This window comes from Strix aluco, chromosome 8 (genome assembly GCF_031877795.1).
Source record: "Strix aluco isolate bStrAlu1 chromosome 8, bStrAlu1.hap1, whole genome shotgun sequence".
Lineage (NCBI taxonomy): Eukaryota > Metazoa > Chordata > Aves > Strigiformes > Strigidae > Strix > Strix aluco.
Genome location: NC_133938.1, coordinates 12,626,413 through 12,641,622, shown reverse-complemented (window position 1 = coordinate 12,641,622; position 15,210 = coordinate 12,626,413). Strand labels below are relative to the sequence as shown.

At 44.5% G+C, this 15,210-nt stretch overlaps 1 protein-coding gene across 15 annotated transcripts in view; it reads left to right on the top strand.

Annotated features, from left to right (window-relative positions):
* The window catches only part of PTPRF (protein tyrosine phosphatase receptor type F), a 391,093-nt gene that overhangs the window by 272,637 nt on the left and 103,246 nt on the right, over positions 1-15,210 (top strand). For all 15 annotated transcript variants that reach the window (XM_074832274.1, XM_074832288.1, XM_074832283.1 and 12 more), the window contains exon 6: positions 8,864-9,052. In XM_074832274.1, coding sequence (XP_074688375.1) covers positions 8,864-9,052 — 189 coding nt within the window. The remainder of the gene's footprint in view (positions 1-8,863; positions 9,053-15,210) is intronic.

The window sequence follows — 15,210 nt, the reverse complement described above, 5'->3', positions numbered from 1 at the left end:
AGTTTTGTTTTGCGTATGTTTTAGTGGGAGTGTGTTTATATATTCTGTCACAAGGAAACGTGCAGTGGCAATAGTTATGTTGTATTTCTCAGTATAAAATATTAAAAAGAAACAATGGTTTGAAAACAGTTTTACAGGCAGTTATGTTCAACAGTTGGTACCAACAAATGGCACAGTCCTGCCTGAAAGCACAGCATGGTCTTCTTTTACTGTTCCTTTACTATGGAGTCTTAATAGCTGGCTGCAAAACCTTTCTGAATTCATTGTGTTTAAAGAACTTTTGTGAGTTTTTTCAATGCATACTTCCAGCTGATGAGGTTTTCTGTAAGTAATAGTTGTTGAAAGAGCCTAGGCTTATTTATCAGCTGTTGGATATGACCCGCAAAACTCTATTTTTACCTACTTGAAATTATGCTGTAATTTTTGGGGAGGAAATAAAAAAACTTTGTCGCCAAACAGGGGTTAAAAAAGAGATGCTTGCTCAGGCAGGGGATCTTGCAGATACAATCTGTTTTACTTCTGTGTAAGCTGTTCTTCACCCACATTCTTGACATTTCTTGCTGTAGTTTCTGCTGTGCTGTACTCTCAACCCTTAAATGACTTTCAGTGCCATACAATTTAAGCCCTTCTTAGTACTTCATTAACACGAGTGACTAGTTTCTCTGGTCTCTCAGGAAAATGCTTGTTTTGATGTGTCTTTGGCTTTGAGTTGTCTGTGCACATTGCTTTATATTAATGGCAGAATAGTGGGCTTGGACTTGGAGCAGGAGGTCTAGGGTGGTCCTCGACTCTTAAGGGGCTTTGTGTCACACTTCCCACCACTCTTGGGAGGCTGTGTCATCAGCTTGGAGAGGCTCTGCCCTATAACACAGAATTTGTTTAGCCTGAACAGATAAACTTCCTAAGTCTTGGAAAAACTTGAGTTTAGGACCAAGACTGCAAATGTGACTGTCATTGCGAGGAAGCCAGAATGGAAAGCAAGAAGTGGTAGCCAGGATGACTGAAGGATCATGTGATAGTAAGGATTTCGTAAATGCCATCTCAGACTGTTGCAATCTAATCTGATAAAGGTGTAAATAATTGTTTTCTTCCAGGATGGATTGAGGTCTCCTAGCTGACAGCAGACTCCACAGCTAACACATACTGAGCAGTTGTTATTACTTAGGAAGATCCCTAAACTAAGAACTGAAACAATATATTGTAGGTGTAAACCTTTAATTTGCCCAAGTTTGTGACTGAATACTTACTTCTGGTCTGCTTTGAGTCGGCTTCAGCAGCTGTTAGTCATCTTTGTGTTGCCCTCCATCAAGCACAGGTCACAAGCTGTTATCTGTGAAAGAGAGAGAAGACTTGCCTGTTCATTGCTGAAGCTGTAGCTAGACTCAGTCATCTCAGCAGATCTTGCAGTGTTAGTGAAGTTCCTGGATCAGAGGAGTGCAAGGCCATGGTAGTGGAAGTGCAATTTCTTCCCAGAGGGACCTTTCTCACACCTTCCCTTGGGCCGTGCTTAGGGGACGGCTATGCTGGAGAGTGACAACTGTTGCAGTCTCCATCAGTGCCTCTAGAGCTGTGGCTCTTTTCTGTGTCCCAGTCTGAATCTAGACCGGATTAGCTACCCCTGAGAAGCTTAGAGGTAGCTTCAGCTGATGTGTGGCTACGTCTGGTGTATCCTGGAGGGCTTTGGTGGTGGCGTGCTGCAGTACTTCTCAAAGGGAAGGAGGACATATTTGCTAATGGAGGGCTGGCTCTACATCTGTGGCACCACCTTTTGTCCTGACCAGTTGCTCAGGGCAGGTCGAGAAGCATCATGAGGCCTGAAGGAAGGTTGTTTGGATGATAACAGTATCTCTAAGGGCCAGGAGAAGCAATTTGTTTCACCCCCTTGGGATGCAGTGCCCCCTCAGGCCTGGGGAACTGAGGTTGTGCCCTGGGTGGGAGGGAGCACTGGGTGCCAGTGCACAGCAAGTGCAGGGTGCTCAGCCCTGAGGAGGTGACATGTTGCTGCACTGACCATGAGTTACCTTATCGCTGCACACGTGGGACCACGGTGAGAAGCAACACTGGGACTTGGCAGGAGCACAGGCTGAATCCGTGTCCGAGCCGGCTGGGAGGCGCCACCGTGTCTTGCTCTTGGGAGCACCCGCCTCTCTGCAAAGCCATCCTGCTCCCCTCTGAGATAAACAGATGCTTGGAAATGGCCAGCTGTGCTACCCAGAAGGTATCGGTGTCTTGTAAATGGTGATAATTGCTGTCCAGCCATGAAAGGACAAAGTTAGCAGCGCCCTTCTGGCGCTTTTGAAGGGTAGCATTGTCTCCATCGGGTGTTTTATGGACTCATAACCTCTAGAATGAGCAGATCCTGTGAGCTCCCACGCCGTGAGCCCCCCAGGCGGGAATCTGCCTGACAGTTTATCCTCTTCTGCCTTGTCTAGTCTCGCATTTTCTTGAATTTTCCTTACAGTACTTTCTTTGTTTTGTACTGACTCAGATTCTTTTCTTTTGTGAACTGTTTTGCTGCTGCTGCTGCTGTGATCTTTCTAAGAGATAGCAAATACTTTGTTTACTGTAAGCTCTTGTGCAGTAATTCATGTGGTTACACCGTGACACAGAGAAGTCATTCTGGAGCTGGTTTCCACACCCACCCATTCATCTGTGCCCTTCTCCCCATTTTCGGCAGGCGGCTTCAGCGTGTCACGTTGGCGTGATGTCATACAAAACCCAGCAGATTTGTCATTAAAAGCCTTGTCATCAATAGATGACTGTTTGTATTTTCTGCCTGCCTGAAACTGTTTTATACTTGCTAACCCAGTAATTAAGACTTTGCTGCTTTTGAAACAGGTTGGTTTCACTGCCCCACCTTTTCCTTAGGCAATTACAAGGTGGTGCCAATGTCGACGGGAATTCATTAGCCTGCATGAGACTTGGCTGAGGCAGTGAGCACGCACGAATGCACTCCTTCTCCCGCCGCTCCCCGCACGCATGGGTGGTAGCCTGACGCCAGGCAGCCTGTAGAGACCACGAATTTGGGTGGTATTTTTGGTGCACCTCTTAGAGGGCTTTTGTAAGAAGGAGGATGCAGGAAGAGAGTATCGCCTCAAAATGGCTGATAAAATGCTCTTTGTGCAGCTTCAGTTGCACCTGAACAGAGCAGTGTCAGGATTTTCTTATCATGTAAAATGATGCCATTCTTCTGGGCCACTGGATTGCTCGACTGCTTTTGATTGTCTTGCGGTAATTGAATAGCCGCGCTGTGTAACCTGTGCTGAAGGAATTAGGGCTGTTTATTCAGCAAACAGATGTCCTGGATTGTGGTGTGCTTATGATCTTACTGGCTTGCATCTTTCATTAGTTAACATTGCCGACTACCCAGGCTATCTTCCTTGCACTGATAATTTTGCATTTGCTAATGCGTTTCAGTGTCTCAAAGGGAGATTTGGAAGCTTGTAAAATTTGCAAAGTAATTCCATTGATCCATCAAATACGAGTCCAGCAGTACACAAGGGCTACCCCTGCAACATCCTATGTTATATTGCATCAAACCGCTTGCTACCTCTTACAAGGATCAGTTCAGCCCTGGTGACTTGAACTGGGTGAGATCCCAGCCTGCCTCACCAAATGGGTAGGGAACCTGTGAAATAGCTTTTGATACGTGTATCCTGCTCCTGCGCAGTCAAACGCATTTATCAGAAATCTCTCTTGCCCTCAATCCATTTCCTGGCTTGTCCCTAGCTCCGCACACTCCTGAGTGGCTTCAGATAGCTGGCAGAATTGAAAACAAAGCAGCTTTGTGTTTTAATCATCCCTACCAAGCCTCTAAAATTGATGTTGGGCTGGAAGTTCCTCAGCTGACGCAGGCTGGCAGGAGCCTGTGGCCCAGATAAGCTGTTTCCAGCCCTGTGTGGGGATAAGGCCCAATATCTCACTTGAAATGAGTTGAGAACACCTCTTCCAGTGGGGCAGTGGTTTTGATAGATTGTAAGAGATTTAACCTCACAGCTATAGCTGTAATGTATAGAAAAGCTACCTTTTGCTATTTCCAAATTATATTGGGTATCATTTTTTTTCTCTCCCTCAGCAGTCTGAACAATTGGACTCATGATACTAAGCAGGCCTGGCTTTTATAGGAAGAGGAGTATGACAAATAACTCCTATAAATGTGTTTACAGTTTTCACTATCATTTCTAAAATACTGTTTCCTACATTGTTCACAGTAGAAGGGGGAAGGTTTTACAGGTGCCAAGTCATGATATGACCCCCGAAACACAGTTGCGTGGCTGCAAGACCAGTGAGTGGTGTTTGGGGTTTGCGCTCTAGGAACCTGATACCCAACCCCTCCAACTTTTCTGTTCCGTGAGAGATTACAAGTTTTGAGCAAAATCCTGGGGGTAATCCTCCAGGATTCAGCCATCAGCAGCTGTGCTCACCCCAGACTCCTCTGCGGGCCTTTCTGTAAGCAGCTGTTATCCACGTACCGTTCCATGCTGGGCTGATCCATGCTTCTCATAAGACATAAATTGCAATTGCCTCCGTGTCCCTTATCATCACTTGATACTTGGAGTGATGCAGAAAATAAGGACGCCCCAAGGGGTATGTGTCTCATGGCAGCATCCTCAAGAAAGGTAGTTTTCTGGGGAGCTGATGAATGAGCTATGTAATTGCAGCTGCTCTGAAGGAGGTCTCAGCTCCAGTTTGGGGCTGTGGGAAAGGTTTCTTAGCTTAGTTTTTCCCTTAAAGATGGGAAATGTGTGTCACAAAAGAGCTGTAAGAGAAGGAGGGTTAGATTTCTGTCACCTCAGAAAGGAGATTAGCAAAGGGAGCTGTCAAGTGAGCATGAGATACCCTCTGCACATGCTGTCATGCTAGATGCCAGAGGGACATTCCTGGCTCCTTGGTGACTGCTGCTAGCAAGGCCTCAGCCTGGTCATGGATTTTCCGAGTTTCTGTTTCTAATTGTAAAACCCACTCTTTTTTTTTTTCTCTCTCTCCCTGCTGCTCCATTTCTCCTGCTTCTCTCTTCTCTTCCTGCTCTCCTGTCACTCCTGCTTCCGCTGCTGTAGTCCATGGAGGGAATTAGAGCTTGCAATGCTAAAAAAAACTCCTGCTTGTGTCTAGATTTTGCTTGCTCTTACCTAATGCCTACCTGAGATACACCCTTTCTGAAAGTATCTGAAACCCAGAAAGAAAAACTGGTTTAGATAGTCTGCACTTGAAAGCAGATTCATAGCCTGTTTTAATGTGTATTAAAAGCACACTAGCTAGCCTTGAATAAAACCAAGTGCTGACAAACTCATTTTGTAGAATAAGGGTATTGGCATGAATAGGAGGAGAGCTATTACTGACAAGCTCCATGTGCAGACAAGTTAGTACAGCTAGCAAAAGCTGAAAGGAGCCGAGGCATGACTGAGCCTCATAATTAGACCTAGATTAGACTTTTGCCAGAGGGGAAGGCAAGGTAAGAACAGCTCTGAACTCCTATCGTCGCCTGTAGTGTTTGAACACAGAGACATCCCTCACTGTCACAGTGAAATCAGCAACACCAAGCCAGGCTGGAAGGAAGCCCTATTATCTCTACAGGAGCATTGCTGACAGGGCAGGTGTGGGCCTGTGCCAGGCTGTGGTGTGACTAGCTCAGGTTTACTCCACAGCCACTCTTCTCCAGGAGGGTTCAGCAGGGCTGCCAGAGCCACACAGTACCAGGGAAAGACGTGCAGTAGTTCAGGTCCCCCATTTCATGGTGGTATGGGCACCTGAGGCCCTTGGATGACCTCTGGAGAAAGTGTTTGTCCTCCCCTTGAGCTTGAGCCCCTGGACACTCTGACCTTGGCCCAGTGCAGGTCCCCTGGAGACCTACTCCAGAACTAATAGCAGGCAAACCCCAGCCTCTGGGTGTCTGAGGTGCCGTCAGGGACTGGCTGTCAGATTTCCCTGGCGTCTCATCACACAGTGATGTGACCTGGAACTGCAGCCTCCTGGAAGCACACTGCTGCTCTTAAACACCAGTGTTGCCTCTACGTTTGATTGACAAGGGATCAAAGAAGTCCCAGCTGCCTGTGCGTTTTTGTAGATGCAGGCATGCCAGTGCCGCTTGCTTGAGTTTTGGTGGTGGTGTGGCCACAGCAGATAGACAGGTTTTAATCTCCAGGCATGCATGGGAACTGGGCTGCGCCAGTACCAGAGCTAGCCCAGGGAGCCTGCTGCGGCTTTGACTACACAGGATGCACTGCTTTTCTACTACTGTCATTTGCCACTATAGTTTTGGGGCTTGTGTGCAGTTAAGAGAATAAAGACTGTGTGCTGCATAAGCCTCTCGCATGCCTGCCTGTGCCTGTCTGTGTCCAGCTTGGCACGAGGTCTGGGGACTGAGGGCCATCATGTGGTGGTCTCTGTCCAGGTGTTGAGTGCCCAGCATTCTCATCCGGGCTCTGTAATGGCTTGGGCTTGCAGGGGGTGCATGGTATGGGAGCAGCACTGTACGTCTCTTTGCAGTTCAGAAAAGGCTTAATCTAAGATTTCTAGTATGGCAGAGGTGTCTTTGCTGCTGGGTCTTTGTAATCAGCATCTCTCTCTGTTGTACCCAGTGAAGTCCAAGTTAGATTGTTTAATTTCTGCTGGTCTGTAGCTCATCACAAACTGCTAATTTTGATTGAGCAGTCACCTCCAGTGCAGCAAGCTGGTCATGTACCTGTGGATCAGACAATGTGAAGGATTTTTCTGATCTCTCTCATTTCTGTGGACAAAGGATCACTGCAGATGGGAAGAGATTTCTTGCACAAATGCTGGTTTCAGATTTGCTTTCAGCTATGTGCTAAACCTCCACACAGACTTTGGATGAAGTGAACTGGGTGATACTTAGCTCAGTGCATTCTTTGTAAAATCTCGAACAAACCAGAAAAGACTGTCAATGGTAATCAAGGTGATTAGATTAGATCACATCAGGATTTCGGCCTCCCCAGAGTTAACATCTGCTTTTAGTACCATAAATAGCAAGGTGCTGCACTTTAGGCAAACTTGGCCTCAATCCAAGGGAATGTCATAATTTACTGCTTTTCCTATGTATCTTCCTTTGCTTTCAGTCTATACCATGGTGTACTTGTGTGTGTACCCTTCTTTTGTTTCTTTCCGGCTATGTAGGAGTATGCATTGTGGTTGGTCAGTATTGAGTGCTTCTGTTGCTTGTTACTGAATGCTAGCTCTGGTGTCATTCCAGTTAAGCTCTATGTACCTTTTGTCTTTGAAAATCAATGGAGAGCAAATTAAAAAAGAACTAGTTTTTGTGGTACCTTTCATTTAAAAAAAGAAAAAAAAATTCCATTTATGTTTGCTCATGATGAGAGAGGTTTCTAGGGAGGCCAGTCCGGGAGACCAAGTATGGTTTGTGCTTTTAATAAGCATCAGGAACCATTTTTTCCGTTAGAAAACCTTGGATGCTTCATAGTCACTCTCATCTAAACAGAAAAACAATATTCCAGGGCATTGCTTTGTTTACAGCAGATGTTGCCTTGTGCTACAGAGTCTTGATTTGCAAACAAGTCAAGGGTCTTGGGAATTCTCCTGAGATCTTAGGGAGAAATAAGTAAGATTAGCCACCACAGGCTGTGTTTGTGCTGCAGGTGTGGCAGTACAGGTAGAAGGAAGCACCTGAGGTGGCCTATTGCTAGTACCTTCCTGTCAGGAGTGAGGGATAGAGAGATGCGTGGTGATAGCAGGAAAAATCAAATTGCAGCAAGTTCAGACTCCTCTGGGACTTGGGAAGATGCTGAGGTCTTGTTTGTTTAAACACTGCAGTGAGCTGGAAGCCTTGCAGAATTGGATTTGCCCAAGAAGAAGGCTTGCTTAAGTTCCCTTAAAACTGGGGAAGAAAGAAACATACTGAAAATAATTGAGTTTCTGGTGCTTTAAAAGCTTGATAATGTTCTTCAAGTTCTTTTTTCTGCGAAAGTATGTCCTTTTGATTGCAGTTCAGGCTTAGCAGAGTACAGTACATCTTGCCACAGAATGAGTAAATGAGCTCTGTTCTGCAGCTGCTATTGAATGACGATGTTGGAGCATGCCTTGGCTTATCAGTGAAGGCTGCCTAATGTATTCCACCCAGCCTACCTGAGCGTGCTCTGCACCAGCAAACCTAATTAACCATTTTCTTACCTGCTGTATGAATGGTTTTAGCAGTTAACAGGGGTATTTCAGTAAGACATGCCAGGGCATGCACTGGCTGTTTCTCACACACCTCTGTTGCTCTCTGCAGCCCAAAAAATGCACCAGGAGCTTGCTATGGCACAGGCTGGCAAGGTGGCTCATGAGCAGAGTGTGGCTCATTAGCTTTACATTCATTAGTTTCTAAAAGCATTCTGAATCAGATTTGGGGACATGAGGAAGAAATTTACAGTCTCTCCTACCAGTGTGACAGAATGTTCCTAGTCAAAAAAAGAGAAAATGGGTCTCTCTGGACCATTCTAAGGGGTTTTATTGTTTAGCTGTTGTTTTTCAAGATGCCTCAAACTATTTGGCTTTGTGTTTGTCTGTTATCTTCAACTCAGTCCTCCCACAAAAAGGCAAATACCTGCTTTTACTGAATTATTAACAACAATAAATGGAGCTTACGTATCAATGAAAATTATGGACGTTTCCCAAGGCAGTTGATTTAAACGGAGTTAAATTTAGTGGAAGCTTCTATTGGTGTAATGAATGCTCATTATAGAGCCTAATGTGCTTTAAGGGCTTGAAAACCTTCTCAGTAGGGAAGTCAGGCTGCTGTTTTCTAGCAGAGGCACAGATGCTGTACCATGACACTGCTGTCGCTACAACCATATCCCATCACTACACCCGAACATTTCTCTTTAACCTTGTGTGTTTTCTCCACTTGCAGAAGACCACCTCCCAGCTGGCTTCCCAACCATTGACATGGGCCCGCAGCTGAAGGTGGTGGAAAAGGCCCGCACAGCCACAATGCTCTGTGCTGCCAGCGGCAATCCTGATCCTGAAATTTCCTGGTTCAAGGACTTCCTGCCTGTCGACACTGCAACTAGCAATGGGCGAATCAAGCAGCTCCGCTCGGGTAAGGTAGCAAAGCAAGTAAGCCTTCCCTGCCTCCTCACTCTTGCTCCCTTTTACTTGCTGCTATGATTTTTTTTTTTTCCCCTGAAATGCAATTCTAAACCCAAATGTCAATTTGATTTGAGCTTGTTTCTTTTACAATATGAAAACAGTTTTTGGAGCTGATCCTCTCTGACAGGATATCGTGGCTTGTTAAAAGGACACATTAGAGTGGACATGCTTTTTGGAACATCACCTGGATTCCTTCTTCGGTAGACCGTCTTGACATTGCCCCAAATCCTTGGTAGGCTCAGACATTTCACTACCAACTCAACAGGTCTCAGATATTTTTAATAGGAGCACAGTGCAAATCAGGACAATGAGATACTGGCTGAGATTTTACAATCAGTGGTCAAGTACTACTTCACTCCTTACGTAGACTCTGTGAGACAGTGCTCTGCTTTCTGTTGAGATCTTTATCATTCTTGCTATGTGACACCACAAGAATAAAGAAAAATCCAAGAAGCAGCAATTCTATGGATTTCAAAGGAAGGTGGACACAGTTTTGAAATATACCATTTCTTTTTGATTTTTATGTTTGATAAGCCAAATACTAGCTTTTGAAATACAGACAGTTAGTACTTGTGGGTGGCTAAGAATGCACTCATTTTAGCAAGGAACTCTTGTTTTTCTGCTGCGCTATTCGGTCTCCCAGGACTGTAAGGCCCATTAGAGAATTAAAGAAAATAAAACGTTGCTTTATTCACTGATGAAGTGCAGCTCCCCAGCGTGAATTGCAGTGGCTATTTAACAATGCACAGCAGCACTACACAGCAGCTTTAGTCTGGGGAAAAAAAGCCCACATTACCCTACACAAAGTACAGAAGGGAACAGAGCTGGAACAACTTTTGTCTAGAAAGGTCTCACACTTGAATAAGAGGCAGACTGCCTTGCCTGGCCACGATGTATCTCTGGGCACTCAAAAGTCATTTGTTATGAGTGCTGCTGCCAGGGCAACACCATCTTCCTCCCAGCAAGGTGAACGTCTTGACACATTTCCCCATAGCAGGAGCCCTCTGGATAAATCTGATGATGCTTGGATGATAAGAAGTAGGCTTGTACTTGGGGGAGTGGGTAATGAGACATCACTCTCATCAAAAATAGAACCCAGCCTGACACTCCTGATCCCACCTTGATGTACCAGTGAGCGCTAATTATACTAATGCATTTATAGCTTATGAAATTTCCCAGTGACCTTTAGCTTATCTCCCCCACAACATGGTTTAATCTTGATCTGTTTGTGCTGAAAGAAAATATCACACTTGTTAATTATTCTGAGAAGCTTTAGGAAGCAGCAATAGGAAAGTGCACATGGATGTGTTTCACTTCATAGCTGACTAAATCAGCATCAGAAATTACCATAAATGAGCAGCAAGGCAGCTCCTGATGCACTTGCTGTACGTTCTCCAGCCTCCTTTTCGCAGGCACTTGACTGCCTCTCTACCAGCTGCTTCACAAGTTTAGTGAGAAAGTTTAAAAACAAACTAGTAAACTCTGTCACTGTGTCCAAGTTTTGCTTCCTATTCACTGTTCTTGAGCAACATCTCAATTGAGTATTTCACCTGGGATTCAAACTCTAGAGCTAGCTGCTTGCTAAAGACACAGTAATTACCAAGGGAGGTGTCAAGGGAACCTTTTAGAAATCAATGAGCAGCACACATCCTCAGACTCGCAAAAGAAATTGATTAGCTCTCTGATGTAGTAAGGGAGGTTTCCGCAGTTCAGTGCAAGAGACTTCCAAATATGAGTGAAGTTTTGTTTTCAGGGACCTGGCGATACAATGCCAAGGTTCTAAGGCTCTTTGAACTTGCATGCAGTCAGATCATGTGCCCAAGGGGGCTCTGAACATCTGCTCCATCCTGGCATGAGTAGGGAGCAAGAAGTTTACCACATCTTATGGGCCAGAGATTCAACCAGTGCTTGCATTGGTGGCTTTTTCCTATATTTATAGTTGATATAAAGTAGTGCCTGAGTCCCACTGCAGTCACCTTGTGTGAGCAGTGTGATGGGTTGGACAGTCTCTGATCCATTCTGCAAGGTGCTAATTGAGCTCTCCAGCACTACACCATAGTGGGGCAGAATTGTTTTTCAAAGAAAAGAGTATTTAAATAGATACCTCATTATATGGGAGAGTTTAATAGTTTGCAAAGTCTCTGCTCCATTAAGATCATATCTTACAGCCAGCCTGGCATATCTGCGTGAATGTGAGTTTATACTATCTCAATCTAAATATACGCTCATTTAATTTCATTTAATTAAAACCCAATAAAAGCTAGACAGATGTAATATAGTTAAAATAGCTACAGCACGGTGTGAGCCCAATATTGCATATATAGAGTGCCCGACCTTCAATGAGTACATAATATATTATTATTCAGATATACTAAATATAGGTCATAAAGGTCAAAGCAGCTTTGGAGTCTGACTTAGAGAGGGCGTTGAGGGATGATTTCATTTCTTCAGGCTCACAGTGTGGAATAAATAGCTAGAGGTAAAGCAGCAGCATGTTTGGGAAAGGTGCTCTCTTCTGACACTCAGTTATGTGGACTGGCAGTGCTCTGGGGGCTTCAGACAGGTCTTTGAACTTGCATGCAGTCAGATCATGTGCCCAAGGGGACTCTGAACATCAATTTCTAGAGGTCTGTTCATCTTTTGTCAAGGTACTAGAGAGTTTGTGGTTTAAGACAACCCAGCCATCATCTTAGGCTCTTTTAACCCCAGAGGACCAGTATCTTTCTCATGAGCAAATACACAGTTTATAAATCTGCCCTGTATCCTACCATCTCTCATTTGCTAATTACATCTGTATGTGCGTGTATGCATTTTTCTCATTAAACCTTCTGACAGCATAACTCTTCACACTTAGAGGGCTTTTTTTCCCCTTTCTCCCCAATACATAGTTCTTTCCTCACGAGTAATGCTTAATTCTTTCTTAAGTCTGGCTCTTGGGTAGTTTTGCCAGTATGTGTTGGACTAATTGCTCTAGGGATGAGAACACAAATAAATACAGGTTTTCATCTCCATTATCACAGATCAAGGCAAAAGCGAGGTCTCTGACTCATGCTGGTTGTAGCAAAATTCTTCCTTGCTCATCTTGCTAATACTTCCCACCTCTTGTGGAGAGGCTGCTTTTCTGCAAATGCAGTGACTCAGGACAACTCCCTGTTCTCCACCAGGGTACATAGGTTCAGTCACTGCCTCTCAGTCATTGACACAGGATCTAAGGCCCGCTCTGGGCTGGGAAACCTCCCCAGCATGCTAACTCGTTTAAAACCTGTTTGGCTGAACTGATTTTAAAACTGTCCAGACATTGTAGTATTTCAGGTGATGTACATATTGAGTTCTGGCAGCAAGAGTCAGTGCTACACCTCTAACCATGTTTTAAAATGAGTTGATGATGTGGTGGAAGCTCTCAGTATAGACCAGATTGTGCTGATGCTTCACAGTTCTTCTGTAAAGATTCTCGGATCACAAGCTTCTGAAGACTTCAAAGCAACTCTGATGGTATTCATACTCTCAATGCTCTTGAATGCTTCCAGTGATTTTCATCATTGAAGAATTGCTCTTTTCCTTGCTCTTCAGAAAACTTACGAACAAAATGTCAAATTAGAATAAATAACTACTCTGAATGTTAACATACAGATATCTTTGCCATGTAAGGAAACTCCAGAAATTCCGGGAGCATTGTCATCTTTCACCTAGTAAAGAACTTGGTCTTACAACAATTATCATTCTTTTTTAATCACCATCAATTAACTGAGTTATGGAACCATGCCCTGGACCCCCTAGTGTGGCTTTCAGGCAATTTAACTGCAAGGGCTCTGTAGGTGACTTCAGTCACTCTCTGGAGAAGTGTAGGGGCTTCTAACAAAAAAACAGTGGAAGCCAGCTCACCAGATCATCTGGGCATTTATGCTCTCAGAGTTACCAGCAAGCGTTTTCATTTTAGTGATCCTATAGATAGAAGCACTGCATACTTGGAAACAAAAGGAATACCCAACATACATAGAACAAACTTCCAAAAAGAGGTTGTGTCCATCCCAGTGAAATGGCAGTGATGGTCATATCCTGCTTCACTGGTAATAACCAGCAGTCAGTACCCAGCAGAAGACATTCAGCTTCTGGCAAGAAACAGCTTTGAGTCCATACATCAGATGGACATCGACCTGGGGCATGGTGTGTAAGGACAGCCCAAAAGAATGGGAATTGGGGTATTATCCAAAAGAATCAGGAAGCCCACACAAGAATGGATGCTCTCTCAGACTAGACAAGGGTTAAAGCAATATTGTGGCCAACCAGTTGACAGCTGAAGTTTTACATCCTGGAAGAACCTATACTGCACATCTGGGTCTAGCTGTGTGAGGCACACACAGCAGTGATGGGTTCCACACAGACTCCCTGTTGCAACTGGTGGCAAGTAGCCAGTCTTTTCTGTAGTACTTTCACTTCTGAAAATAGTTTCCCTAAAACTATGTTAGGAAGTAGCCGAAAGCACTGTCGGAGCTCTCTGGGATTCAGTGTTGCACTGTCCTGGTGCCCAGTTGCAGCCAGCAAGAGCCTTGGTTTCCCTGTTTCATGTTGCTTTGGAGTGATTTTTTGGTGGATTAGGTTCCTACAAGAAAGTGGTGTGTTGGTAAGTCTGGGGTGCGTTTGTGTCAGCAGAGTGAAGTCCCTTCTTCAACAGAGCCTCTTCTCCACACTGAGAAATACTAATGCAAATAATCTCATGGGGTTTTCCAGTGTATCATCCTATGTTTTGCCTTGTTTTGGGTGCCTGGTTGTGTGCTTCCAGTACACAGGTCAGCATTCCAGTACACAGGTCAGCATTCATTCCTGACTGAAGTGAACGTATGGCGTGTTACTCAGTGTCTGTTATCGTAAAGCGGAAAGCAACTCTCCTTCCTTATGAGGGTTTCAAACCTTTCAAACACAAGGAATTGGGTTTGAAGCTTGATCTTGGGGTGCCCTTTGCATAAAGCAGCCTGGTAATCACAGGGCATAAGTTGGCCTCAGTAACCATTCAAGTGATGGCATGTCCATCGCTTGATGGACACTCTTATGTTGTCACTGTGGCCTAAGTGCTGTGATTTGGGCCTTTTGAGGGGCACCCTGAAAAGACAACAAACAGAGATGTATTGTCATATGATATGAAGGGCAAATGGAAACTTTTATTCCTTCTGGATGAGGAAATTTGGGGTCCAACAGGAAAGCCTTGTGCACTCTCCGTAATGGTGTCCTGTGAGTGAAGAGTGAATGTCTTAACTTTGCAAAGGTGAGAGGGACCCAGAACAAACACTGCACTAAATACAGCAAGCTTCTGTGCTGCTCCCACAAGGGTTGGCTTACATTCAGAAGCTGGGAGGATTGGGATTTAACGCTGGAAAAAATGATCTGGTCACACTTACATTTTAGAGAATCTCCTTCAAGTATGCAGTTGCTCCTAGAGCTCTGTGTAGACAACTGCATATTAGAGAAAGGGTTTAGCCTCTACAGGGAGTAGATTTAAAGATTTGCTGCAAATCTTTTCAGTTCTAGGACAGAAAAACAAACCCTATTTCAGCCAGATGAGAGAAAAGGAAGTGCTGTTTTCTGCCCCTTGGGCTTGTGCTCAAAGTCATTGCACCATTCCCGTGGGAAGTGACACACTGTGGTGATGCTTTTCTTAACTCTGAGAATGGGGGGGGTTGGGGGGGTGGCAACAACACAGGAGTGGGGAGGTCCTAGACAAAACAGAACGAAAATATCACTTGGCAAACTTTCCAAAGGGGCAGAGAAATAACCCTGTTTTCCATGGCTGTGATATTCCATACAAGTATCTGAGTATAACTGTTCTGTCAAGGGTAGCGGTAGTTACTGAGATAGATAAATAAGCAGCAGATTTAGTATTGCAAGAGAGAGATTACCCACAACTTCAGTCACTGCAAGATCTTTCCTGATGCTTCAGTCATCTGTGGATAGAAAGCGTCAGAAAATATAACCAGACATAAAGTTAAAATGGGGTAATGTCATCTTGGCAGAGGAAAATGCTAAAATGAGTAGTTTGAATTGCTGCTTCTGCTTAGAGAAAGGGCTCTGCCTAAAGGAAGGGTAGTTAGGAAGGAAAAAGAATAAGTATAAATA